This window comes from Mustela erminea, chromosome 19 (assembly GCF_009829155.1).
Source record: "Mustela erminea isolate mMusErm1 chromosome 19, mMusErm1.Pri, whole genome shotgun sequence".
Classification (NCBI taxonomy): domain Eukaryota; kingdom Metazoa; phylum Chordata; class Mammalia; order Carnivora; family Mustelidae; genus Mustela; species Mustela erminea.
The window spans coordinates 14,909,472-14,934,513 of NC_045632.1; the positions used below are offsets into that span (position 1 = coordinate 14,909,472).

At 50.5% G+C, this 25,042-nt stretch overlaps 1 protein-coding gene across 6 annotated transcripts in view; it reads left to right on the forward strand.

The window, feature by feature from the left end:
• C19H19orf47 (chromosome 19 C19orf47 homolog) overlaps positions 1 to 25,042 on the forward strand; it is a 34,567-nt gene that overhangs the window by 8,244 nt on the left and 1,281 nt on the right. For 4 of the 6 annotated variants that reach the window (XM_032323427.1, XM_032323429.1, XM_032323426.1 and 1 more), the window contains 7 exons: positions 602 to 689; positions 829 to 943; positions 2,360 to 2,441; positions 6,330 to 6,467; positions 8,398 to 8,547; positions 9,609 to 9,679; positions 11,169 to 11,517. In XM_032323427.1, the coding sequence (XP_032179318.1) occupies positions 602 to 689; positions 829 to 943; positions 2,360 to 2,441; positions 6,330 to 6,467; positions 8,398 to 8,547; positions 9,609 to 9,679; positions 11,169 to 11,517 (993 nt within the window). Of the gene's footprint in view, positions 1 to 601; positions 690 to 828; positions 944 to 2,359; positions 2,442 to 6,329; positions 6,468 to 8,397; positions 8,548 to 9,608; positions 9,680 to 11,168; positions 12,474 to 25,042 lie in introns of those variants that run through there. The other 2 variants (XM_032323424.1, XM_032323423.1) reach the window with 2 other exon arrangements.

Genomic DNA, 25,042 nt, shown 5'->3' on the forward strand with positions numbered 1-25,042 from the left:
AAGTCCTCGGTAAATCCTTCCTGGGTGTCATCCTAAATTTCCGGACAAGGAAACAGAGACCCAGCGTTAATTTCCCATAGGCCCTTAGCCAGGAGCTGGCAGAGCCGGAATTTGAACCCAGGCGCCAAAGCCTATGCTTGCTGCTTCTGTGGTGAGGAACGGGCTTGCTAACGTTCGTAGGCCGGCTCTGTGTCCCTTCTTTCCCTTCACCTGTGGATCCTGTCACGCTCAGCAGCTGGCCTGCCGATGGGGACCAGGCCAGAGAACCTAGAGTCCCAGCTCCCTGAACTTGGGCATTGGCCGTGTGTGAAGATGATCGTGGGGCCTCACGGCCGAGGGCAGAGCTGTGACCAGAAGGGTCAGACAGAAGCACATGGGCTTCATGGCCTCAGTCTCCTCCTTGGCAGAGGGAGGGAGGCCTAATGCTGCAAACTGCTCCCAGGGTTGCGGGCAGGCTGAGTTCCACTGTTCGAGGGAAACGCTTGGCCGGGGCCTGGCGTGCAGTGAGCATTTAATATGTGGGAGCCGCTGCTCTTGTGGTTTTGCGGCTGCTCTTCTCTGGAGGGAATAATGGGAATAACGAGCCCTGTCCATCCCCCAGCCACTTCTGAGTGGATCCAGTTCTTTAAGGAAGCCGGCATTCCTCCGGGGCCTGCTGTCAATTACGCGGTGATGTTTGTGGATAATAGGTAAGGGGGCCTAGGGGACAGAGTGCAACTTGGCGAGAGGAGGGTAGAGGAAGGGAGGAGGCGGAGCGGGGGAGACGGGAGCTAGCTAGCCCATCTGTCCTGGCCTGCTTGTGGCCTCACTGCTGACCCTCCCCCACAGGATCCAGAAGAGCATGCTGCTGGATCTCAACAAAGAGATCATGAATGAGCTGGGCGTGACTGTGGTGGGCGACATCATTGCCATCCTCAAGCATGCCAAGGTGGTGCACCGCCAGGTGGGTGTGCTGCCCAGCCCCTTGATCTCTGGGTTTAGGGTGTGGTGGGGGGGCTCTGTACCAGAGTCAGCAGGAGGCTTGGAAGCAAAAGCAGGCAGACCTGAGTTCCAAGGCTGGTTATACCATTTGCCATGTGACATTGGACATGTTGCCTAATCTCTCTGAGCCTTTCTTATTCCATTGGTAGAATGTAGATAGGTAGACCTATCTCATAGGGTGGTTGTAAGCATTAAGTTAAAGAAAGCCCCAGTATAAAAAGCCCCCAGTGTAAATAGTGGGACCTTGGTAGAGGCTCTCTTTCCATTACTAGTTCTCATCTTCCTCATGATAATCAGCTTTAGCAGGGCTCTTCTCTGTCCCCAGGACAGGAGCTCCCCCTGGGGGACTCAGGCAGTCACCGGGCCAACAACATGGTTATTCCATTCTTGGCCCCTCCACTTACAGTGACCTTAGACAAGTGAAGATCACTCCTCCCCCCACAGTCTCTCTGAAACAGGCTTTTCACACTGCACTGCTGCGTAGGGGAGCGGTGGCCACCTACCAGATAGCGTGTGTGGCACCAAGCACCTGGAATGAAGAGCTCATTGAATCTTTAGCTGACACTTACCAGGCCTTACCATAGCCTGCCATTCCCTGTCTCCATTCTTTATACATTCTATTTTATTATGATTTTTTAAAAGATTTTATTTATTTGACAGAGAGAGATCACAAGTAGGCAGAAGGCAGGCAGAGAGAGAGGAGGAAGCAGGCTCCCAGATGAGCAGAGAGCCCGATGCGGGGCTCGATCCCAGGACCCCAAGATCATGACCCGAGCTGAAGGCAGAGGCTTTAACCCACTGAGCCACCCAGGCGCCCCCTGCCCCCATATCCTCTTTGTATTTTATTTTTTTTTTAAGATTTTATTTATTTATTTGACAGACAGAGATCACAAGTAGGCAGAGAGGCAGGCAGAGAGAGGAGGAAGCAGGCTCCCTGCTGAGCAGAGAGCCTGATGCGGGGCTCCATCCCAGGACCCTGGGATCATGACCTGAGCTGAAGGCAGTGGCTTAACCCACTGAGCCACCCAGGTGCCTCCCATATCCTCTTTCTGCTCCGCAGTACCACCTTGCTTTTATTTGTGTCTCCTAACCTTTCCTTTAGTCTCCGTGAATCTGTGACAGTTCCATAGTCTTTCCAGGTGATTGATACCTTGACAGTTGTGAAGAGTCCCGTTTAGGTGTTTTGCAGAACATCTCTCAGTTTGGGTTTGTCCTCTGCCTTCTCGTGGTGAGGAGTGAAATGTTCTGAAATCTCTTCTCTAACAGCTCGGGCTCTCATCCTCCCAGTGCTGCTCAGGTTTCTTTTCCCCTACCTTTTGCCCTCGTCCCTGTGGTAACCCAGACACCTGTTCGGCTCTTCTTTCTCCCCCCACCACAGGACATGTGCAAAGCTGCCACTGAGTCCGTGCCCTGCAACCCCAGCCCCCTCACTGGTGAGATCCGCCGAGGTGCCTCTAGCGGTGAGTCCCACCTACCTAGAGTTCCTTCCCTTTATCCCTACACTTTAGCTCTAAAGGGGACATACCCAGAATCTGCAGGGGTGAAACAAGGCCAGCAGAGGTTCTCTCGGCCACCGATTTTCACTGGTGGCAGTTCTGTTCCGTAAAGAAACTGTGAACACTGAATGAGCGAGTGCCGGGTCGTTGCTCCTAGAGGAAATAAAAGATTAGGTAAGAGGCTTAAAAGGTAAGCCTCTTCTTACAACACTTTTGTCAACCGATCAACACAGACCTTACTTTATGTATGTTTCTGTAAAGATGTTTCATTTGTCATATGTTGCTGGCACGTTCACATCGAGCTCATGGCCAGCAGCTCTGTAATGTGTGCCTGGACAAAGCTAATCTAACACAGATATTTTCTCTGTAAGGAACATCACTTGGGAATATTAGAAAGCACTTTGCCACTCTTCTTCGGGGCCATTTTATTTTATTTTATTTTAAGATTTTATTTATTTGACAGAGATCACAGGTAGGCAGAGAGGCAGGCAGAGAGAAAGAGAAGGAGAAGCAGACTGCCTGCTGAGCAGAGAGCCCGATGTGGGGCTCAACCCCAGAACCCTGGAATCATGACCTGAGCTGAAGGCAGAGGCTTTAACCCACTGAGCCACCCAGGCGCCCTTGGGGGCCATTTTATTTTTTTTCTAAATTTTTTTTTTTTTTTTTTTTAAAGATTTTTTATTTATTTTTCAGAGACAGAGGGAGAGAGCGCGAGCGAGCACAGGCAGACAGAGAGGCAGGCAGAGGCAGAGGGAGAAGCAGGCTCCCTGCCGAGCAAGGAGCCCGATGTGGGACTCGATCCCAGGACCCTGGGATCATGACCTGAGCCGAAGGCAGCTGCTTAACCAACTGAGCCACCCAGGCGTCCCTTTGGGGGCCATTTTAAACAGCCAAAACACTTAACACAGGTTTTGGTTTTGGGGTTACAAATGAATCTTAGCGAAGAGGCGAATTTGCAAATAGGGAATCCATGAATGGTGAGAACGGACGGTATTTACACATTTGGGTTTTTTTTCAGCAGTGTGATACCTTTTTAAAGAAGAATAAATTTAAAAAATTTAATGTGCATATTAGCCTTTGCTGCTTAATGAGCCCCAAACTGGTTTCAGGCACAGACTTTTATTTCTCATGATTTTATGTCCTGGCTGGTCTGTTCTGCTTTGGGCCAGCTCAGTAGATCTCAGTGGTCACCTAGCAGCTTGGTGGAGGCTAGGTGATCTAGCATGGCCTGACTCACACATCTGGTGGTTGGCTTGATGTCATCTGAGCCCACAAAGGTGACCGGGCCACACGTCCCTTGTATTCCTGTAGGCGTGCCCGGGCTCGTCCACATGGGGCCAATCGCAGGGTGCCCTAGAGCAGCAGGAGAGGGCGGGCCCCAGTGTGCAGAACCCTCTTAAGGTTCTGCTTGTGTAACACTTGCTCTTCTCCCATTTGCCAAAGCCTGTCACGTGGCTAAGCCCAGCGTTGGTGTGGGCAGTGCCAACCAAGGGCACGGACAGAGGGAGACTGAACAAATTGGGGTTCTTTGCTGCAACAGTCTGCCTGAACTTACATATGATCACGAAGGTACAGCTGAATCACTTTCCACAGGCGCAGCAGCCGTGTAACCAGCAGCATCCAAATCCAGAAACAAAAACCTGACCAGCGTCACTCCCCACTCTCCAGGGCACCCATTACCCTGATGCTTCACAGCAGAGATGGTCTGTTTTTGTTAGTCTTTTTTGCTAGTCTGTCAAGTGTACATAACTGAAGTCAGACAGTATGTATTTTTGTATAGCCTTCTGAATGCCTTTGTTTAAAACAAATTTAAAAAAATTAAAACTAACGGGGCACCTGGGTGTCTCAGTGAGTTAAGCCTCTGCCTTCGACTCAGGTCGTGTTCTCAGGGTTCTGAGATCGAGCCCCACATCAGGCTCTCTGCTCAGTGGGGAGCCTGCTTCCCTCTCTCTCTCCACCTGCCTCTCTGCCTACTTGTGATCTCTGTCTGTCAAATAGATAAATAAAATCTTTAAAAAAAATTAAAACCAACAAAAATACTAGTGGAGAAAATAGGCAGTCGGGAGGAGTAGGAGAAGCAGACAAAGAAGGAAAGAGAGTGCGGAAGAACGTCCCAGAACAGCATTCTTGGTACGCTCACTTGTATACACTTCAGAATATATGCTTTCTAATATATGTGTCTGTATCTGTGCGTATGTGACATCAAACTACAGCTTAGAGTCATTAGGGCAAAGACAGAGTTTTTTTTTCTTCCACCCAAATGGCGCTTACCTGTCATGAGGAAACATCGTATCCCTTATTCCTTTCAAGTAAGACTTTCAAGTAAGACTTCCTTTCAAGTTTCCCTCTGGGTACATTGCAGGAGGCAGGGCCTCTCTACTGTTCACTTTCTATCACAGATCATCCAGTCATCCTGGGAGGTTCTTCCCAGCCTACCAGAAAGCCACCCTATCTGTCTTCAGAGCTGTCCGAAAAAAAGTTATGGAAAAATTGTGGAAGCGTATATGCCCGTCATTATCAGGGGAGTGAACAGGGCTGGAAACCAACCATTTTTCCCCGGTAGGGGGAAGGAGGAGGTCTTATCAGGAAGGGCCAATCCCCAGACTTCAGAAAGCTCCAATTCTTTTTCTTCTTCTTCTTTTTTTAAAATTTAAATTTAATTAGCCAACTTACGGTACATCATTAGTTTCAGTTGTAGTGTTCAGTAACTTACCAGTTTCACATAACACCCAGGGCTCATCACAGCACTTGGGGCAGGCTCCGGTTCTTGACCTGGGTGGTGGGTACGTGGGAGTTGACTTTCTGTTAAGTGGTCTGTTTTTCCTGTATGCTGTAGTTATAATTTCAAAACCAAGCAAGCAACATATAATTGTGTAATGCATCGAGAGTCATGGTGTGGGACTTCATTAGGTTTTGAGAGGCAGCACAAAGCAGAAAAAGGGAAGGCTTTGCGGGGTGGGTAGGCTAGAATACCCATACCTGAAAGCTGGTGGAGGTGGGAGTGGGGAGCACCGGGCCTGTGGGGTGAGCCGGGCATCATGAAGCTCTTCCCCAAGAGCTTTTGAGATCTGGGCCCTAAAACTAGGAACACTGCTCTGGAGACAAGACCCTTGTCCTTCCCGCGCCACCTATAAGATGGGCTTGTAGTAGATCCTCTTCTGGTAGGGATGTTGGGATTTTCCATGAGAGGGTTCATTTTTTCCAGTAGATGTTTATTGAGGACCTGTGAAGCACCAGGAACTGTCGCAGCCCCTGGAGATACAGAAATAAACAACCCTTGTCTCCTGGTGGGGCCTGCATACTCAAGGGAGACATCCGTGAGACATGTCCCCCCAGGAGACATCCATGTCATTTTGTGTCAAGCAGGACTTAGGGTTATGAGGCAAAAGCAAGCCTACCGCAGGGTTGGGCCGGTGGAGGTTGGTGGAGTGGTTCGGGAAACTTTCTCTGGGGAGGTGCCCTCGGAGAGGAGACCTGAATGAAGAGCCAGAGCGAGCTGGTTGGTCCTCGGGGAACCGCATGCCCAGTTGAGGGAACAGCATGTGCTAGGAAGAGGTGCACGCTTGCTGGGTGAGGAATATCCCCAGACCAGCTTAGCTGAAGCGGAGCTGGGAGAGGAGCTTGGGAGAGGTATGACAGGAACCATTCTGGTCTAGGGCCTTAGGAAAGGCCCTCATGCAGTGAGGGGTGGGCCCGCTCCTGGTTAGACTGGCCAACCCCCATCGTGGCCGTGCAGCCCCAGCATGACTCCAGCTGCCCCTTCCCCATTCAGTCCCAAGGTTTGCCTTCACCATTCTGGCCTCCATCCCCGGGCCCCTAGCATGACTGGACTCTCCCCTTTCCTCCCTGTAGCTGCCTCTCGAATGATCGCCAACAGCCTGAACCGCGACTCCCCACCTGGCACTCCCCCCAGGCGGCCAGACACCAGCACCTCGAAGATCTCGGTCACTGTGTCCAACAAGATGGCAGCAAAGAGTGCCAAGGCTGCTGGTGAGGGGACGTGGGCGGATGGTGGGAGGAGCTAGGGGTGAGGGTGGGTTGGCGGATGGTCTTCGGAGGTCAGGTGCCCAAGATCACAAGGTGCTTTGAAGACCACAGCGTGTCCAGAGAGTTCAGGGTTGGTCAAGCCCCTGCGCCTCTGTGGGCCTTGCTTTCCCAGTCTGTAGAATGGGGACAGTGGGAAGCTCTTGAGACCGTGTACCTGCCAGTGCACTGCAGTTCTTAGTGGTCAGTTCTGTCGTTTTCAAGTTTTTGTTTATTTTGTATTGTGGAAAGAACACTTAACGTTGACATTACCATCTTCATAAAGGCTCAAGTGTTCAGTACAGTGCTGCGGATTACAGGGTCTCAGTCTGTTTTCACAGATGCTCACCGAGGCCCACACTACTGCCAGGCCCTGTGCTTGGTGCAGGGGTCAGAGGTCCAGAAAGCACCGTTTCCTCTCAGCAACCAGGAGGATCCTTCCACACCTTTGACCTGATCCTCTCACCCTGGGCTAGAACTCTCCAGAGCTTCCCACTGTCCCAGTAATAAAATCATCTTCCCACATGGCCTTACAGGCTCTGTATAATGTGACTCCTTCTCCGGCGTGTCTTCCCCTGGCTCTCTCCCTCGGGTCCCTTCCAGGCTCCATCCCACCGTGGGCCCTTGCCCTGATGATCCCTTCTCCCAGCACACTCTTCCACCAAAGACTTTTCTGTGCTTGGCCTCTGTTCCTCTTCCAGGTCTCAGCTTGAAACCTGGGAATAGGACACCAGCCTTTGGGCTTCCAAGCCCTCCTCCTGTGTGCCCCACTGCTCTGCCTTTGTTGGACCCACCCCCACAGCAAAAATCTTGGCACAAGTGGAAACCGAGGCCCAGGGAGGGAGCTTGGTTATTCTGACACCCGGCCCCATCACACCCTGTGCTCCTGCACCTCCTCCCCATCTCTGGCTTTTTTGATTTGTGTGTCATGAGCAAGAAAGTTAAGATTATTATTTTTTTATTTTTTAAAAAATTAATTAATTAATTAATTAATTAGACCGACAGAGATCACAAGTAGTCAGAGAGGCAGGCAGAGAGAGAGGGGGGGGGAAGCAGGCTCCCTGCTGAGCAGAGAGCCCGATGTGGGACTCGATTCCAGGACCCCGGGATCATGACCTGAGCTGAAGGCAGAGGCTTTAACCCACTGAGCCACCCAGGCACCCCCAAGATTAATTTCTGAAGTATTGAAAAGATGATGAGCCTGGGAGTGACCAGCTCAAATGTGTTGAGGAGATTCATTTGTTTTTTTAAATCTAAGTGATTTATAATTTACTTACGTACAGTGCACAAATTTTAAGTGTACAGTTTGGTTAATTGATTAATTTTAAAGATTTTATTTATTTGACAGAGAGAGATACAGCGAGAGAGGGAACACAAGCAGGGGAGTGGGAGAGAGAGAAGCAGGCTTCCTGCCAAGGAGAGAGCCAGATGTGGGACTTGATCCCAGGACCCTGGGATCATGATCTGAGCTGAAGGCAGACGCTTAATGACTGAGCCACCCTGGCGTCCCCAGTTTGATTAATGTAAAAAAAAAATGATCACACCCATGAAAGCTCTACCTAGATGGAGCTCTTGAACCATTCCATCAGCCAGCAGTTTCCCCCTTCCCAGCTAGGCTGGGAGGTCAGCCTATTGGGGGCAGGGACAGAGCCACAGGGAGCCCTGAGAGGCCGACCGCCCGGGGGGATTCTGAGCACCACTGGCAACCCTGTTGTGCCTAGACCCCTGAATCTCTTGGTGGTTCAAAGTCTACAGTGGTTGGGAAGATAAGGGATTGCAGTCATTCAAACACATGGAGATAAAGGGCACATTTGTGCCCTTCGCAGGGCGTCCAGCCCCCAACCCAGGAGCACATTCTATCCCAGAAGATGCTCACCATCCCCCTCCTCCCCATCAGCCCTGGCCCGCCGGGAGGAGGAGAGTCTCGCTGTTCCCACCAAGCGGCGCCGGGTCACTGCTGAGATGGAGGGGAAGTACATCATCAACATGCCCAAAGGCACCACCCCCCGGACCCGCAAGATCCTGGAGCAGCAGCAGGCAGCAAAAGGTATCAACCTGGCAGGGGTGCCCTTTGGCGTCGAGACTGCATTTCCCTTCGTTGTGTGGTGCAGGGTTGGTCAGGCCCTACAGGCACTGGCTGAGAGGCAGGCTCTAGTGAGATCCAGGGGGCAGGTGCCCGAAGCGTAGGAACCATCATGAGCCAGAGGAGCCTGGTTGAGGTTCTGTCCATAGCTGGGGTATAGAGGGGGTCTTCCCCACAGGGTTCCTTTTAGAATAGTGTTTGTGTCTTCATGGAAAAACACTCATATGGTGTGGAAGAACATACAGTACCGCCGAACTCTGTCCCCTCAGTCCCATAGCCTAGGCCATCATTACCCTACCCAGACCAGTGTGAGCTCACCTGCATGTGTTTGTACATAGACCCATATAGGTAGTTTGTTTTAAACCACAAATAGCATCATTTTGTAGGTATTATTGTAGAACTTTTTTTTTTAAGGAATTTTTTGTTGTTGTTAGGGGGGAGAGACAGAGAGAGCATGAGTGGGGGTTCGGGGTGCGGAGAGAGGGAGAAGCAGGGAGCCTGATGGCAGGGTTAATCCCACGACCCTGGGATCATGATTTGAGCTGAAGGCAGACGCTTAACTGACTGACCCACTCAGGCTTTAACTCTTTTTAATGATCATTTAGTAGTTGCATCATATTTGTATATCGTGATTTAATAAACATTCTTTCAGTGGTCATTTGGGTTGGGATGTAGAGAGAGAGCTTATCACCAGTCAGTAGGCTCTTAGAGGCCCATGACCCCCAGAAGAGTGAGGGGAACAAGTAAGGATTAAGAACCCTTCCCACACATATACACATTTCGAACTTGTACAGCCTCAAGGAGCCCAAGAGTCAATTTCAGTGGATTTTGCACTAGCCAGAGATGTGTGGGTCACTATTAGCCAGGGCGTAGACACAGAGCCTGTGCCCGCCTGGACCAGAGCTGCCTGGGCCTGGACTGGCTGTGTCTGCCCTCCCTTGTCTGCACCATGCGTGACGCTTGGCCAGGCCTGGGCTCCGTGCGTGGCTCAGCAGGTGCTGGCTGAGGGCTCACTTCCCTCCCAGGTCTCCAGAGGACATCTGTGTTTGACCGCCTCGGTGCCGAGACCAAGGCAGACACGACGACGGGGAATAAAGTGAGTTGGGAATGGGGAAACCACCTGAAGTTCTCTAATTGTCTTCCTTGCTGGTGTTGATCCCACATCTAACCCCTCATACTCCCTGCACCGTCTTACCCACCTGGACAGCCTCAGTTCCCTTCTTTGCACCTCAACTTCTCTCCTCATTTCCAGTGCCTGGGGTCTGGCCAACTCCTGCCTGCTGCCCTCGGGCCGCTCCCACCTCCGTGTCCCAGACTGGCCTTGGCATCTTTCCCCTGGAGGGACTCCTGTCCTAGGCCCTGTCTCAGGGATGCCCCGGTGCCCCCGTTCCAGGCTGGCTTCAGTGAAGACTCTGTCTGTTGTCCCTGATCTGCCACCTCTCCCCATCTCCTGCCCTTCCCCCACAGCAGCAGTGTGTGACCACGTCCACGACAGGCCTCCTACCCACCCCCGTCATTCCTTTCAGCGCGGTCAGGATGAACACCACCCTCCTTGCCTTGGCCTGCAGGCCCCCAGGATGGTGTGTGGTTAGGAGCCCACGCCTGAGCCCTGCCCGGTGTGAATCCAGCTCTGCCACTCCCTGGCTGCATGGCCTTGGCCATGTCACTTAAGCTTCTTGTACCTCGGTTTCCTTATCTGTCTCATACCCACCTCGTTGTGAGGATGAGCTGAGCTGCATTGCACGGTGCTGGGGCGTCTGATGCATGGTTAGGTATGCTCTAGGTGTCACCTTCCGTGAACTGCGCCGGGGCTCCTGGCTGCGTTTCCTGCCTCTCCATCCCTTGCTCGCCAGGGCTTACCTGACCTTTCTCACCTCCTAGAATCTTAATCGCGAGCATGATAGTAACAGTCGGGCTCTCGTGGCTAGAAGATACAGCCATGTGAAGAGCTTACTTAGCACAGAGTGAGCGCTCCATACTTAGGATTCTTATTCCTGCCTTGGGGGCTTGGCCCTTGCTCTGCTCTTGGCCCACTCATCCCCACTCATCCGTGAGGGCCCGGCTTACACATCAGCACCTCCGACAAGGTGTTCCTGAACTCCTGGAGGAGGCAAGGCTTCCCGGTCTCTTTGCCAGCACTCCCATCTCTTCCAGAGAGTGCATAACTGTCATAATTAGGGAGTTGTTTGTGTCATTTCCGCTGCCAGGTCTGTCTCCCCCACTGGACTGTGAGCCCCCTGAGCACAGGGCCAGGGACAGTCAGGACTCGGGAGACACTTGTTGAGTGAATGACCAAATTTGTCTTTTGTTGTGTTCCCCTGTCGACCTTGGCAAATGGTCTTTCAGATCTCATCTCAGGTGTCCCTCATCCAGGGAGTCTCTCCTGAACTTCAGCTAAGGTCAGAAGACTCCTTTGGGCTCTGCCAGCTCCCTGGATGTCCCGTCATGGCTCTCACCACTGGCTAGGGTGTCACCATGTCACCATGGGTGTTTCTCCCAGCGAGGCCAGGAACAGTGAGACAGCTCTGTGCGTATGCGTGTTGAATGACTAAATGACTCACTTGTCCCATCTCTGACCCCTGCAGCCCACAGGAGTCTTCAGCCGCCTCGGGGCTACCCCAGAGACGGACGAGGATCTGGCTTGGGACAGCGACAATGACAGCAGCAGCTCTGTCCTGCAGTATGCTGGGGTCCTGAAGAAGCTGGGCCGGGGCCCAGTGAAGCCCAGTCCCCAGCCAGCACTGACTGTCAAAGCCAAGGCCACAAGCTCGGCCACGACAGCTGCCACGCCAACACTGCGGCGCTTGGCCCTTTCCTCACGCCCTGGGCTTGAGAGGAAGCCGGAGTCCCTGTCCAAAGTCAGCATCATCCAGAGACTGGGCAAGGCTGCCCTTGTGCCCGAGGCCCAGGACAGCCAGGTCACAAGCACCAAGAGTAAGTCCTTGGCTGAGGTCAAGGTCACCATTAAGAGGACTCTTGTGGGGCCCCGGGGGAGCAGCTCCAGTGAGGGCCTGGGCGCCCAGATGGACCATGCAGGCACAGTGAGCGTGTTCAAAAGACTGGGCCGCAGGACCTTCTAGCCTCTGGGCGGGACCCAGGCCCCTCTCCACGCTCCTGGCTCCGGCGGAGGCTCCCATGAGGCTGCGCCCGGCCCTCTGCTGGCTCCCCCTGCTGGCTCCCGGATGACACTGCTTGTCTCCCTCAGGCATTCGAGCCGCCCCAAGCTTTCTGGGAATTCACCCCAGTGTTCTGAGACCGAGATGGTCGCTGTGGCCAGGCCTTGCTGCTCTAGGACTTTCCTTTTTCATGTCCTTTGCTCTCTCCTCTCTGACTGTGGCCTTTGGCAGGACCCACTTTTCTACCGCACCCAGAGCTAAGCGCTCTTTTCCCGCCTCCGTTCCCCCTCCTGCCCCCCAGCAGCACCTGCTGTGTCCACCCCAGCTCCCCAGCCTTCCCATCCCCCAGAGTCCCCCCACCTTGCCCATGTCCCGACTTCCCCTCTGCCCCCTCTGCCCCCTCTGCCCGCTCCTTTAACTTCTCCGTCTCTCCCTCTCTTCACACTGTTCATTTCTCTTCTGTTTTCTGTCCCTGTGGCAAGGCCCGACTGTGCGCTGCGTCCTGCCTGACCCTCCTGCACCTCCGGCCTCCCAGCGGCCCCCTCGTCGGCGGTGGCGTCGAGCCTGTAGAGACTGTTAACCGCCCTCACGCCCAGGCTGGAGGGACCGCCCCTGACCCTGGGCTGCAGCGGGCTGCCTCGGTTTTCCGGTCCTGGGCATCTTTTTCTCTGACAGCCCATGGCGGGTGGTGGGCAAGGGTCACTGGGAAGGGAGGCCAGCGCCGGGAGAAAAAGAAGAAAATGGCTGTTTTAATATATTTTTGTGACTTTCAAACTGTTTCCCTCCCCTCCTTCAGAGTGAGTCACAGGGTTGTTTTTCACACAAAGCACAACGTAGGTGTGGGTGGCAACGAAGGGTTGGGTTCTCTCTCTGGAGGCCAGACTCCCTGGAGGTCAGGGCTCCACGTGGGCCATGTCTGTGGGGCAGGCCCCCAGCTGAGGGGAGTCATGATCGTGGTCATCGTTCAGTTGGACGTCCTCTTCCCTTCACCTGGCTCTAGGTCCGTCACTCTGTCCTCCCGCTCCGTGTAGTTCACCTGTTCTGCCACTCTGCCTGTTGGTGGCTTTCCAAACTGTAGGCTCCCGTGTGAGGCAGTGGGTTCGTGTCATTTGGGTCATATACGCGTTCACTGCTGCATAGCCCCTGCCCTGTGCCAGACTGTCTGGAGGAAAGCAGACAAGCCTCCTGCCTGCTTGGCTGAGCTCTCCAGTCAGGGAGGTGGCGGGAGAGGGGCCATCCTGTCCAGAGAATGGGAGGGAGGAGCAGAAGTGGCCAGGGGGACTTCCAATGTTGGGGATAAGAAGGTAAGGGCTGAGTAGGGAACCGTCAGAAGCTGCTGTGTGAGGTGTAGGAGGAAGAGGGTCCAACAGGGGACACAGCCGGGGCAAAGGCTCTGAGGTCAGAGGAGCAAGGAACACGAAGGCCAGGGGTGCTGGGGGTGCTGGCCAGGGAGCGAAGGGCCTGACACAGAGCACCTATTGTTGGGGCAAGTGGGCAGGGACCAGATGACCTGGGGCTTCATGACCCGTGGTGAGGAATTTGGACATCTTCTATAGGCCCTGAGAAGTTTGGGAAGGTTTAAAGCTAGCAAGTGATGTCTGACTTGCCTTTTATGAAGATGGCTTTGGCCCCCATGAGGGGCTAAATTGTGGGGAGGGCAGGGGTGGGAGCAGGAGGGCAGCTGTGCAGGAGCCAGGGCAAGAAAGGAAGGTGGCATGGAGTGAAGCGTGGGGAGGGGGAAGGAGGGTGGGCTTCAGAGGAGCTGTGGGCAGTGCAGATGGATGAGAAGTTGGGGCACGGGGGTGGGGAGCAGGGATCACCTAGAGGGGGTTCCGGAGCATCTAGCTAGAGGTGCTGTTTGTGGAGACTAAGGGGTTGGGGAGGGAGGAGCTGGGGAGACAGGAGGGTGCTGGGCTGTTGGGACTTGGTGGGGGGGGTACCTGAGCTGGAGACCAGTAGCTTTGGGGAGCACTCAGGGGACTCTGTTCAAAGCCGAGGGCCTGGTGATACCAGCGGAGAGCAGCACAGAAACAGGAAAGGGCCCAGCAGGGGACGGAGGGCCCTTTTCTCCGTGAGAGAACAGAACTGATGGGATCAGCAAGGAGTGGGCTGTGGCTTGGGAGACCTAAGAGCTGGTGACGCTGAGATGAGACGTCACCCGTTTTTTGTTTTTGTTTTTGTTTTTAATTGTGGTAAAATATACATAAGATTGACTGTCGCAGCCATCTGTAAGCGCCCCGTCTAGTGGCATGAAGCACATTCCCGTTGCTGTATAACTGTCACCACCATCCGTCCCCCAACTTCCTGGGCCGATTGTCTGCTTATTTGTGGCTTTTGAGTCCCTTCACGTCGGGGGGCTGCTGTGTGCGGGGGCTGCCGAGCAAGGGCCCAGGGTGAGAAGGGCTGGGCGTCGGGGTGAGTGAGGGCTGGTGCTAGGGCCTGGGCGAGGCCCACGGGGCGCTGCTTAAGGTTGGCCTTGGGGAGGGCAGTGGACACAGACAGGGACGATTTCAGAAGCTGCCCCTTTGGGTGGCGGGGCCACAAGTCGGGGCTCGCACGCCTCCATGCTGGGCTTGCTGCTCTTCAACTCTGGCTTTTGTTTCTTTCCCCTGTCGTTTCTTCTGGTTCCACTTCGTGGATCATTTTAGCAACTGCCGGGGTTGATAGGACGACTTCCGGTTATGGAACTTGAGAGCGCTGGGTAACTCCTTGCTGTGGGGTGATGTAGAAACAGGAATAGCTCACCTAAACCTGAGACGCTCACTGGCGTGAGCCAAGTCATGGGTCGCTGTTGCTCTTTACGGATGTCTAGAGGGGAGCGCCCTGCCCAAGGTGTCACCCTGCCAGGAGCCTCGTCCCTCAACCCCTGCCCTGTGCTGTCTCAAGACCTTTCAGAAGGATGAGGGTGGGGTCCTAGGAGAGTGGTTTGGGGTTTTCTAGAGTTATTTACGTGCTTGTGTTCCTCCCACCGTGTCAGCTTGCTGCAAGAAGTATTTGCAGCTTTGGGGTGCCCCGGCCTCGAGAGTCACACTGTGTCCTGCCACCATCTGCTGGCTGGACCAGACCAGACACCTCCCGAGCCTCCCAGCTGCTCCAGGGCCACAGGGTCCCTGCCATTTGATTCGGCGACGCCCCCATACCAACCGCCATGTCTGTGACCCACAGCAGTGCGTCACTTTTCCTCTGGTTGTATCAGATATTTTTGAGCTTACTACATTCACGTGGTTCAAAATGCAAAAGATACAAAAGGCTTTATGGTGAAAAGTTCCTTCCCGAGTCTCCTAACCCCCCAGACCTCTTCTCAGAGGCCACCAGTATGTCCAGTGTCTTGAGGAATCCTAGAGATGTGTTTATGGGGTGTGTGCTGTGCGTGTGTGCATGTGCGCACGCGTGTACACACACACACACACACACACGCACACACGCACCCCTACAGGCATACGGGCAGAGGACGATAGAGTAACACACGTCTATTTACTTAACCATCCCTTTCCAGAAGGGAATTTGGGTGGCTTGCAGCGTCGTGCTGTCACAGGCAGTGCGGCAGTGGACAGAAAACCTTGTCACACGTGGGGTCCGTCAGGGGTGAATATGAAGAATTCCAACCGTATCGCTTCAGTGCAGATACTGATGCTAGGCCGATAGCAGATCTGAAGCAGGCTTTCCCGAAATCACTGGCATTCTTCAGATGAGTGATTCAGACACTTGTCGCCCCATTCCAGAAAGGCCTTCAGAGCCATGGGACTTTTCCAGCTGGAAACCCCTGGAGGAAGCAGGTGGGGGAATGCTGAGAGCTAACACTGACCACACCTTTGTGCCAGGAAGTACTAAATAAGTGCTCCGTGAAGTTGACAGACTCCCCAAGTCCTCAGGGAAAGGGCAGCAGCACGAGGGTCAGGGACTTCCTATTGTCATCCCGTGAATAGATGTGCACTGGAGGTACAGCGGGCCTGGGGCTCATGGTAAGTCACCGAGCCAGAGCTGAGCCAGCCTGGGGGGATGGTTCTGTTTGGGTGGTAGTCTTGGGATGAGGTCATCTCCTCTGGTAGCTCACCCCAGGAGATGCAAAAGCAAGATGGGAACTTTGGGTAACTGGCAGGCAGCCCCACTGCCCCCTTCCTCCTGTGTCACAGCCTGTGCCTCCCAGATGGACCAGGCATTGGGCGGCGGCAGACTCGATCCCTCCTTTCCCTCCTTTGGGGATCAGAGCTGACTAGTTTGGGGAGTACTGCCCCTGTACCTGCCTGTGAAGACCCAACGTTCCCCTACACTGAGCTTTACTCGCCTTGTGAACGCTGGGCCCTCTGCAGCCTTCACCAAACAGGCCAACCCTGACCCAGCTAGCGAGTGGCGGGACCAGGTTTGGTGTCAGGACCAGGAGCCTCACCTTTTTTACATTTGTGTTTTAAGACTTAATCTTTTCTTAGAACAGACTTCATTTTGCAGGACCGTTTAGACCTACAGAAGAATGGAGAAGTACACTTAGGATGGAGCTCCCTTACACCCCATGCCCAGTTTCCCCTCTTATGAGCGTCTTGGTAGTGGGATTCATTCATTAACAATGAATGAACCAATATTGATACCATGAATGTGAAAGCCCATAGTTACTCAGATTTCCTTAACTTCTTCCCCAGTTTTAGTATCTTTTTTCTGTTCTAGGATCCCATGTAACATTTGTGTTGTCTCAACATTTGCGTAGACCCAAATGGAGCTGTCATGCCTTCTTAGGCCCCTCTTGCTTGTGGCCATCTTTGATGACCTTGAGAGTTTTGAAGAATACTAGGCAGGTCTGTTAGCGATTGTCCTTCCATTGGGATTTGTCTGTCTCATTCTTAGACCAGGGTTACGTGTAATTCAGAGGAAGAGCTCAGAGGTAAAGTAGCATTTGACCACATGGTTTCTAGGGTCCATACTGTCCACTGGATGGATCGCTGTTGATCTAACCTTCATCACGTGGCTTGACTGCCTGCTGCTTACCAGATGTCTCCACTGTCAAGTTCCTCTCCCTTTCCGTACTGACCTCTCCGAACGGAAGTCAGTCACTCCGTGCAGCCCGTATGTGAGGAGCCTGGGGCGTATGTTCCACCTCCTTGAGGGCAAAGTACCAACGTAAATTAGAAATAAATTCTTCTGCAAGGGAGATGTTTCTCTTTTCTCTATTAACTTAATCATTTTCTTTTAATTGGTATGGACTCGTGGGCATCTGTTTTACATTTTGGGTTATAGAATCCAGTCCTACTTGATTTATTTTGTTGTTCATGTTATTCTAGCTTTGGCATTGGGGACCTCCTGAAGTTGGCTCCTGGGTCCTTTGACTTCCATCATTGGGTGGTGGGGGTTTTTGTTTGTGTTTTTATTTCTAATATTGTATTCTGTGTCTCCTGGCACTGTAGATACTCCAGGCTCATCTGTATACATCCTAGAGTTCTAGAGTCCCCCGTTTCTCCAAGGAGCTCCAGCTTCTTTTTATTTAGAATGGTAACTGAGAATCGAAACCCAGATCTAGGCACGAGACGTGCCAACTGCCACTGGGGCAACACCTCCTTTTTTTTTTTTAAGATTTTATTTATTTATTTGACAGAAAGAGATCACAAGTAGGCAGAGAGGCAGGCAGAGAGAGAGGAGGAAGCAGGCTCCCCGCTGAGCAGAGAGCCCAATGAGGGGCTCGATCCCAGGACCCTGGGATCATGACCTGAGCCGAAGGCAGAGGCTTTAACACACTGAGCCACCCAGGTGCCCCAGCACCTCCTTTTTAAAAAATGCAATCTTACTATGGAACCCCATGACATAAAGCATGTTCAAAATAGGAAAGCCAGAATGTATTAGTGCACATCTCTGTGTTTATTTGGGGTCAATTCATGCAACCCGTAAAAAAATTCCAAGGTCCAAAAAGACATAAACAACAAGACTGTTTTGTGCCCAGGAGACTGGCAAAACATTTAATGTTTTCTCCAGTGTTGGGGAAGACTTGGGGTGATGGGATTGTGGTACCCTGCTCTGGGAGGGGCAGTTGGTATCAACCATTTTGCAAAATATTGGTAGGTTGGAGTATAATTGAAGATGTGACGCTCCCCAGCCCAGCCATTACCGATCTGGGGAAACTTAACGTGTGCATACAGAGACATGTCTGTAGGAGTGTTCGTAGGATTGCTGCTCGTAATAGCATTAACTTGGAAGCTACCCAGATGTCCCTCAACTGGAGAGTGGACGTGACAGGGCCTAGTGGTTGCAATTACCTAACTTAAAACAGATCACCTCAAAACTGACCGGCTCGAATCAGTAGTTATTACCTCTTACAGTTCTGGGGGTTGACTGGGCTCAGTTAGACTGCATCACTTGGGGGCTCTCTCGTGTGGTTGCAGTAAGATATTGGCTGGGGCCAGTGTACTCTTGAAAGCTTCCCCAGTCGTTTGGTGGTTATCAACCCCCAGCACTTAGCTCAGACCTCACCTTGGGCTGTCAGCCAGAATGCCTACATACGGCTTCTCCACGCCGCCTGGGCTTCCTTGCAACACCGTGGCTGGGTTCCAACTGCGCACTGCTCAAGAGAGCCAAGGAAGACACTATTGCCTATTCTAGGCTATTGTTGGAAGTCACGTTGCTTCACTTCTGCCCAGATGCAAGGGGAAGGGACCCTAGACCCTGCCTCTCAAAGACAGGAGTGTCATTGTCTCCGGGGAGGAAGAGCATGGGGGACGAGAGATGGATTTGTGGCTATTTGGGCAAATTACCCGTCAATATTGGACATGCTGTACCATGTACCATGTGGTATGTTAGACATCAATGAAAATGAACTAGCACTGCATGTATCAATATGAGTAAAGCAAAAACATTCAGTGCACAAAGCAAATCGCAGAAGAAAGTGTAGTTTTAAAATACACAAGCTATTTACCACTTAAATATTTATTAAGAATTTCATCACTTTGGGGCTCCTGGGTGGCTCAGTGGGATAAGGCCTCTGCCTTCGGCTTGGGTCGTGGTCCCAGGGTCCTGGGATCGAGCCCCACATTGGGCTCTCTGCTTGGCGGGGAGCCTGCTTCCTCTTCTCTCTCTGCCTGCCTCTTTGTCTACTTGTGATCTCTCTCTGTCAAATAATTAAATAGAATCCTAAAAAAAATTTTTAAAAAAGAATTTCATCACTTTACTATTTAAAATGTAGTATATGTCTGAAATGTACAGGGATGGTAGACTCCAAATGTGGGATAAGGGTTCCTCTGGGCTGGGGGGTGGAGGTGCAATTGGAGAGGGCATGAAGAGATTCCACAAACTAGGAATGGAGGGGGGTGCACAACTCTTGATCGCCGGGTTGTGAGTTTGAACCCCATGCTGGGTGCAGAGGTTACTTAAAAATAAAATCTTAAAAAACAACAACAACAGTATAGGCATGGTTTTTAAAGCTGGGCAGTGGACATGAAGGTGTTCATTGTATTATTCCTTATGCTTTTTTGGTATCTCTTAACAATTAAAAACAATTCTCTTCTACTCTGGGTCATCCAGTCCTTTCCAGAGGCAATTGGTGTCACTTGGGGTGTATGTGTCTTTCCAGCAATATTCATTTACAAACATAACTATATTTTCCCACTCAGATGGTAACATATATGGTAGTTTTGTGCTTTGTTTTTTTGGCTTAATATATCCCGGAGATCATTTTTTTTCAGTACTTAATGATCTTCTTTTAAAAAAGCATATTGGGGTACCTGGGTGGCTCAGTCATTAAGCGGCTGCCTTTGGCTCAGGTCATGGTCCCAAGGTCCTGGGATCGAGCCCCGCAACGAGCTCCTTGCTCGGCAGGAAGCCTTCTTATCCCTTTCCCACTCCCTCTGCTGTTCCCTCTCTCACTGTGTTTCTCTCTGTCGAATCAATAAATAAAATCTTAAAAAAATAAAAAAGCACATAGACACACAAACTTTATTGAGATATAATTCAGTGGCTTTTAGTTATTCACAGAGTTGTGCGTCTATCACTAGACTTTAGGATTTTTTTCATTACCCCAGAGAGAAACCCCCTCCCCCTGAACCGTCATTCCCCAAGTCCTCCCATAGAGTCTGCCCCCCATTCCAAGCCCTGGGCAACCACGAACCTGTCTCTATAGATTTTGCCTTTTCTAGACATGTCATATGGATGGAGTCATACAGTACGTGGCCTTCTGTGTCTGGGTCCTTTCACTTAGCAGTTTTTGAGTTTTGTCTATGTTATACCATAGATCTTCCATAGTACTTTGTTTTTCCAAAATTGTTAAATAATGTTGCAGTGTACGGATTTTTTACATTTTGTTTATCAAGATGATGGACATGTAGGTGGTTCCCATTTTTTGGCCATTATGAATAAGCATTGCTCTGAACACCCGTGTACAGGTGATTGTGTGGACATGTTTTCAGTTTTCTTGGGTCTATACCTTGGAGTTGAATTGTTGGGTTGTACGTTGATTTTATTTTAACCCTTCGAGGAACGCTGGACTGTGTTCCAAAGGGCTTTGCCACTGTCCATTTCCACCGGCGGTGTACGAGGGTTCTAATTTCTCCACACACTCACTCACGCGCTGTCTTTTTGATTGTGGCCATCCTAGTGGATGTGAAATGACATAATTTTCTTATGGCTTTGATTCTCATTTCCCCGGTGGCCAGTGACATTAAATGCCTTTTAATAAAAGTGCTTCTTTGAAAGAGCTTCCTTTTCAAGTAGCTGCCTGGTGTCCCCTTGTGTGGATGTATCTTAGGTATGGAACCAGTCTCACTGGGGAACCTAGTGGTTTCCAGATCCTTCTATCACAGACAGTGCCTCTTGCATCCACAACATTTTGCTTATGCATGGACATATCTGTAGGGCAGATACCTAGGAGTTAAATTACAGGGGGAAAGGGAAATGTTTTATAAGTTTGAATTTATGTTACAAGTAAATATTGAGAATACTCATATTTATTTGAAGAATATTCTAATTTTTCCACCCAGTTAACGGCTAGCAGGTGCAGTCACCTCAGAATCAGCAGCCTCTTGATTTCTGGATTTTATTTTGGTTAAACCTTGCATAATTCAAGATTGGCTTTGGCATAGAATTGACTAACAAGTTGAGGCAGGGGTTCAGAGCCCATAAACCTACATTCGTTGTTCCAGAGCTTTTCCCTAAAGCTTCCTTTTTTGCCCCCCTCACATTTAGTGCTGTGCTTCCTCCGAAATGACCAGTATAGAGTCATATATATCGTTGCCACTGTTTGGCCTTCTTGATGGTCTTTTTGTTGTTAAAATGCCATGACTCTGGCTGTGTGGTCTTGGGTGGGTTACTCAGCCTCTCTGTGCTTGTTTCTTCTACAATAAAATGGGAGTAATAGTAGTATCTACTTCATAGGATGATTGGGAAGGGCTTCACAATGCCTGGTACAGCGTTGTCATCTCATTTTATCCCTGAAATTGATAATTTGCAGGGAAGATCTTTAGCTCCAACACTTAACTCTTTCATGACATTCTTGTGGGCTACAAAAAAGAACTTTCTGGGTAACTGTTTATTTTAATATAAATGTAAACTTCAGGCGCCTGGTGACTCCCTCAGTTAGGCTTCCTACTCCTGGTTCTGACTCAGGTGGTGATCTCAGGGTTGTGAGATCCAGCCTTGCATTAGGCTCTGCCCTGAGGGTGAAGCCTGCTTGGGATTCTCCCTCGGAGCTCTGCCCGACCCACCCCCCTGTGCAAAGAGTATAATTGTAAACTAAAAAAGTTGCAAGAATGGTACAAAGGGTTTCTCACATCTGAGATCATGACCTGAACCAAAATAAGAGTCTGACGCTCAACTGGCTGAGGCACCCCTGATTTCTGTATATTATTCAGTCCGTACTTCAATTTCTTCAGTTCTCACAATAGTGTTCCTTATGGCCATTCTCTGCTCCCCCCCAACTCCCAGCTCACAGTCCAATTCTGAATCGTGCTTTGCATTCAGGTGTCACATCAGTTTCTTTATTCGTAGTGAACGTTTAAGTAACCGGCCCTTGCCCGGGGTGCGTTCCAGCTGGAGTACCGGCGGGGATGACCAGCTCACGTTGCGCCATCTTGTGGCAAGATCAGGAATAGTTTATAAACCATTCCGCTGAGTGGCTGTGAAAGGATTCCCTTCATGAGGACCTAAAAAAAAAACTAGGTGGTATTCATATTATCTCAATTTTTCTTTTTATTTATTTCTTTTTAAAAAAAGATTTTTATTTATTTATTTGACAGCAAGAGAGGGAATACAAGCAGGGGGAGGGAGAGGGAGAAGCAGGCTTCCCACTGAGCGGAAGGCAGTCGCTTAACAACTTAGCCACCCAGGTGCCCCTCAATTTTTCTTAATATTGTAGGAAACTCTGTTTTAAGTATTTCACGGTTTTAAATCCATATGCTTCAGCAGAAAATGAGATTTTCTGTTTCTCAAATCTGGGCCCACACATGTAAGGTCCAGTGCTTTGTTTAAAAGTGGGGGCTTGGCCTGAGACACGTGTGGGAATGGATCTAGCCGCCACAACATTCTGGCAGTGTGGGATTTGGTGACAGGCTTCTCCTCCTGTGTTTATTTCTGCAAAATAAGTCTTACAGAGCCTTCTACCCGCAGGATTGTTTAACAAGGTCATGGATATAGTTCCTAGCGATGTGCCTGACATGTGGGAACTCACTAATAAATGTTAAGAGATTATTATTATTTGTTCAACTTTTTGTGAGTGGACAAGTACAGACTTGAAGTAAAATTCACCCCAGTAGCTTTTAAAAATATATATTTAATTTATTTATTATTTGAGAGAGAGAGAGAGAGAGTGAGAGCATGAGCAGTGTGGGGAGAGGGAGAGGGAGAAACAGACTCCCCGCTGAGCAGGGAACCCAGTGCGAGGCTCCCAGGAGCCCAGAGATCGTGATCTGAGCTGAGGGCAGACACTTAATGGACAGAGCCACCCAGGCACCCCTGAATGTGCTTTTGACTAAGAAGGTTAAGATTACTAGGGTGGGGGGCACCTGGGTGACTCTGTTAGTTAAGCATCTACCTTCAGCTCAGATCATGATCTCTGGGTCCTGGGATCCAGCCCCGTCCTTTGTCAAGCTCCCTGCTCAGCGAGGAGTCTGCTTCTTCCTCTGCCTCTCCCCACCGCTTGTGCTTGCTCTCTCAAATAAATAAAATCTTAGAAAACACAAACAAACAAAACCACATTCAGTCAACAACTATTTATTGACCCCCCCCCCAAGTCCTAACTATGTGCCAGGCATTGTTCTAGGGGTGGGAATACAGTGGTGCCTACCCAAGACAAGGTCTTCACCCTCACCAGCAATTTATATTCTGGTTTGGGGGAAGACAGCTGCAAAGGGGCATCAACAACAAAGATACTCTTTAGAGTTAAGTGCTAAGTAGGGGAGAAGGAGAAGCAGGCTTGCTGCTGAATAGGGAGCCTGATGCAGGGCTTGATCCCAGGACCCTGGGATCATGACCTGAGCCAAAGGCGGATGCTTAATGACTGAGCCACTCAGGTGCCCCTAATGAGGTGAGATTTGAACTCAGTTCTGAAAGACAAGAAAGAGCCAGTCATGCAAAGATCAAGATCAAGGAGGTAAATAGTCCAGGGAAAAGGAACAAACAGCAAGAGAAACAGCTCCAAGGTGGGAAGAAGCTTGTAGTTTTGGGAGGGGCAGAGGTTAGTGTGTCCAGAATGTGGAGGTCAAGGGCAAGAGGAGCTTGAGATGAAGTTAGAAAGATAAGCTGGGGCAGCTCCCCGTGGAGCCCTGAAGGCTATGATGAGGCCTTTAGCTGTTATTCTGCATGTGATAGGAAGCCATCTATGTATTCAGAGCAGATGGAAAAAGTGTTTGTTCTTATCAAGAGCAGAAAAAGCTTCATTTCAAGGTCTGCCTACAAGTGCATTAGCTTCTCGTGACCACTTACGCATTTGAGAATCTCTGATGTGTTAAAAAGTTGAATGTGCACGACGCATGGTATCTTCCATTTACAGTTTTTGGAACAGAAACATATTGGATAAAAAGAAACTGGAAGGGACATTTATAGAATCCCTGAGGCTTATATGTATTTATGCCAAAAACTTAAAATGGCTCTAAAAGGATCTTCCCAAACAGCATCAAGGGTGGGGCTTAGTAACTTCTGGCTGGGGAGTCAAAGATATTTCAACATTTCTGTAGAACATGGGAAACTCTCTTAAATAAAAACTCATTATTATCATTATTTTAAGCTCCAGACTTCTTTGAGAATCTGATTAATGCTATGGACTTGGTCCCCTGGAAAATGCTCTGCTTAGGATGAAGAAGTGGGTAAATCAGAGTTCTTCTGCTTGTACCTCCTGACTGGGCCTGTGTGGCAGAGAGATCTCCTCCCCATGGCCAGCTCCATCACTGCCACAGACACCACCACCCCCACCCCCCACCTTGTGGGAATGGAGCGGAAGCTCCCTGTTTGCGACTACTAAGAGGTTCTTTTTTTTTTTTTTTTTAAATATTTTATTCATTGATTTCATTCATGGAGAGATAGCACAAGCAGGGGGAGTGGCAGAGGGAGAAGTAGGCTCCCTCCTGAGCAGGCTCCATCCGAGGACCCCGGGTTCATGACCTGAACTGAAGGCAGCCACTTAACTGACTGAGCCACCCAGACACCCCTAAGAGGTTCTTATGGTTGGTCCATGCAACTTGTCCAATCACCACTGAGAGCCCAATCTCTGAAAGGGGTAGAAATATACTCTAGGGCCAGATTTCTGCTGGGAGGCAACAGAAGGGGATTTTTGAGGAGATGCCCTCTCCGCCTGTCAGGAAAGGATTCTTGATCATTCTTTCTGAATCAAGAGGCCTTTGGGCAACCTTCCAATGAGAAGCTACTGGCCCATCTCTGCAGAAGTGCATATGCAGCCCATCTTTACAGTTACAAGCAGGGCATTCACAGAATAGATTAGAGGGTATAGAACAATTTGAGGTTTTAGGGAGTTTTCTCCTAAATTACCTTTGTTTTGGAAATTGAGACACTGAGACCCCCAAAATGATAATTAAGTGGTCTGCTGGGGCCGAAACAGGGCTATGACTTCCCATTTTCCAGCATGATATGAATTCAAAGCACAGACTCTTGTAACAGACGGCTTGGGTGCAAATCCTGCCTTACCCCTAATGTGTCCTGGGACCTCGAGCACCTGACCTCCAAGATGGTATTGATGGCAACAGGATAGCATTGGTGGGACTGTATCAAGAACAGAATCTGGCCTATAACAATTGCTAAGTCAATGCTATTGATAGTGTTTTGCAATGACAGAAGTGAAGTTATTTTAACAAGGACACAAGAAAGGCACGATTAGAAGCCGGAGCTATGAGTGTTGTTCACCACCAGACTAATGTGTTTTAAACTGC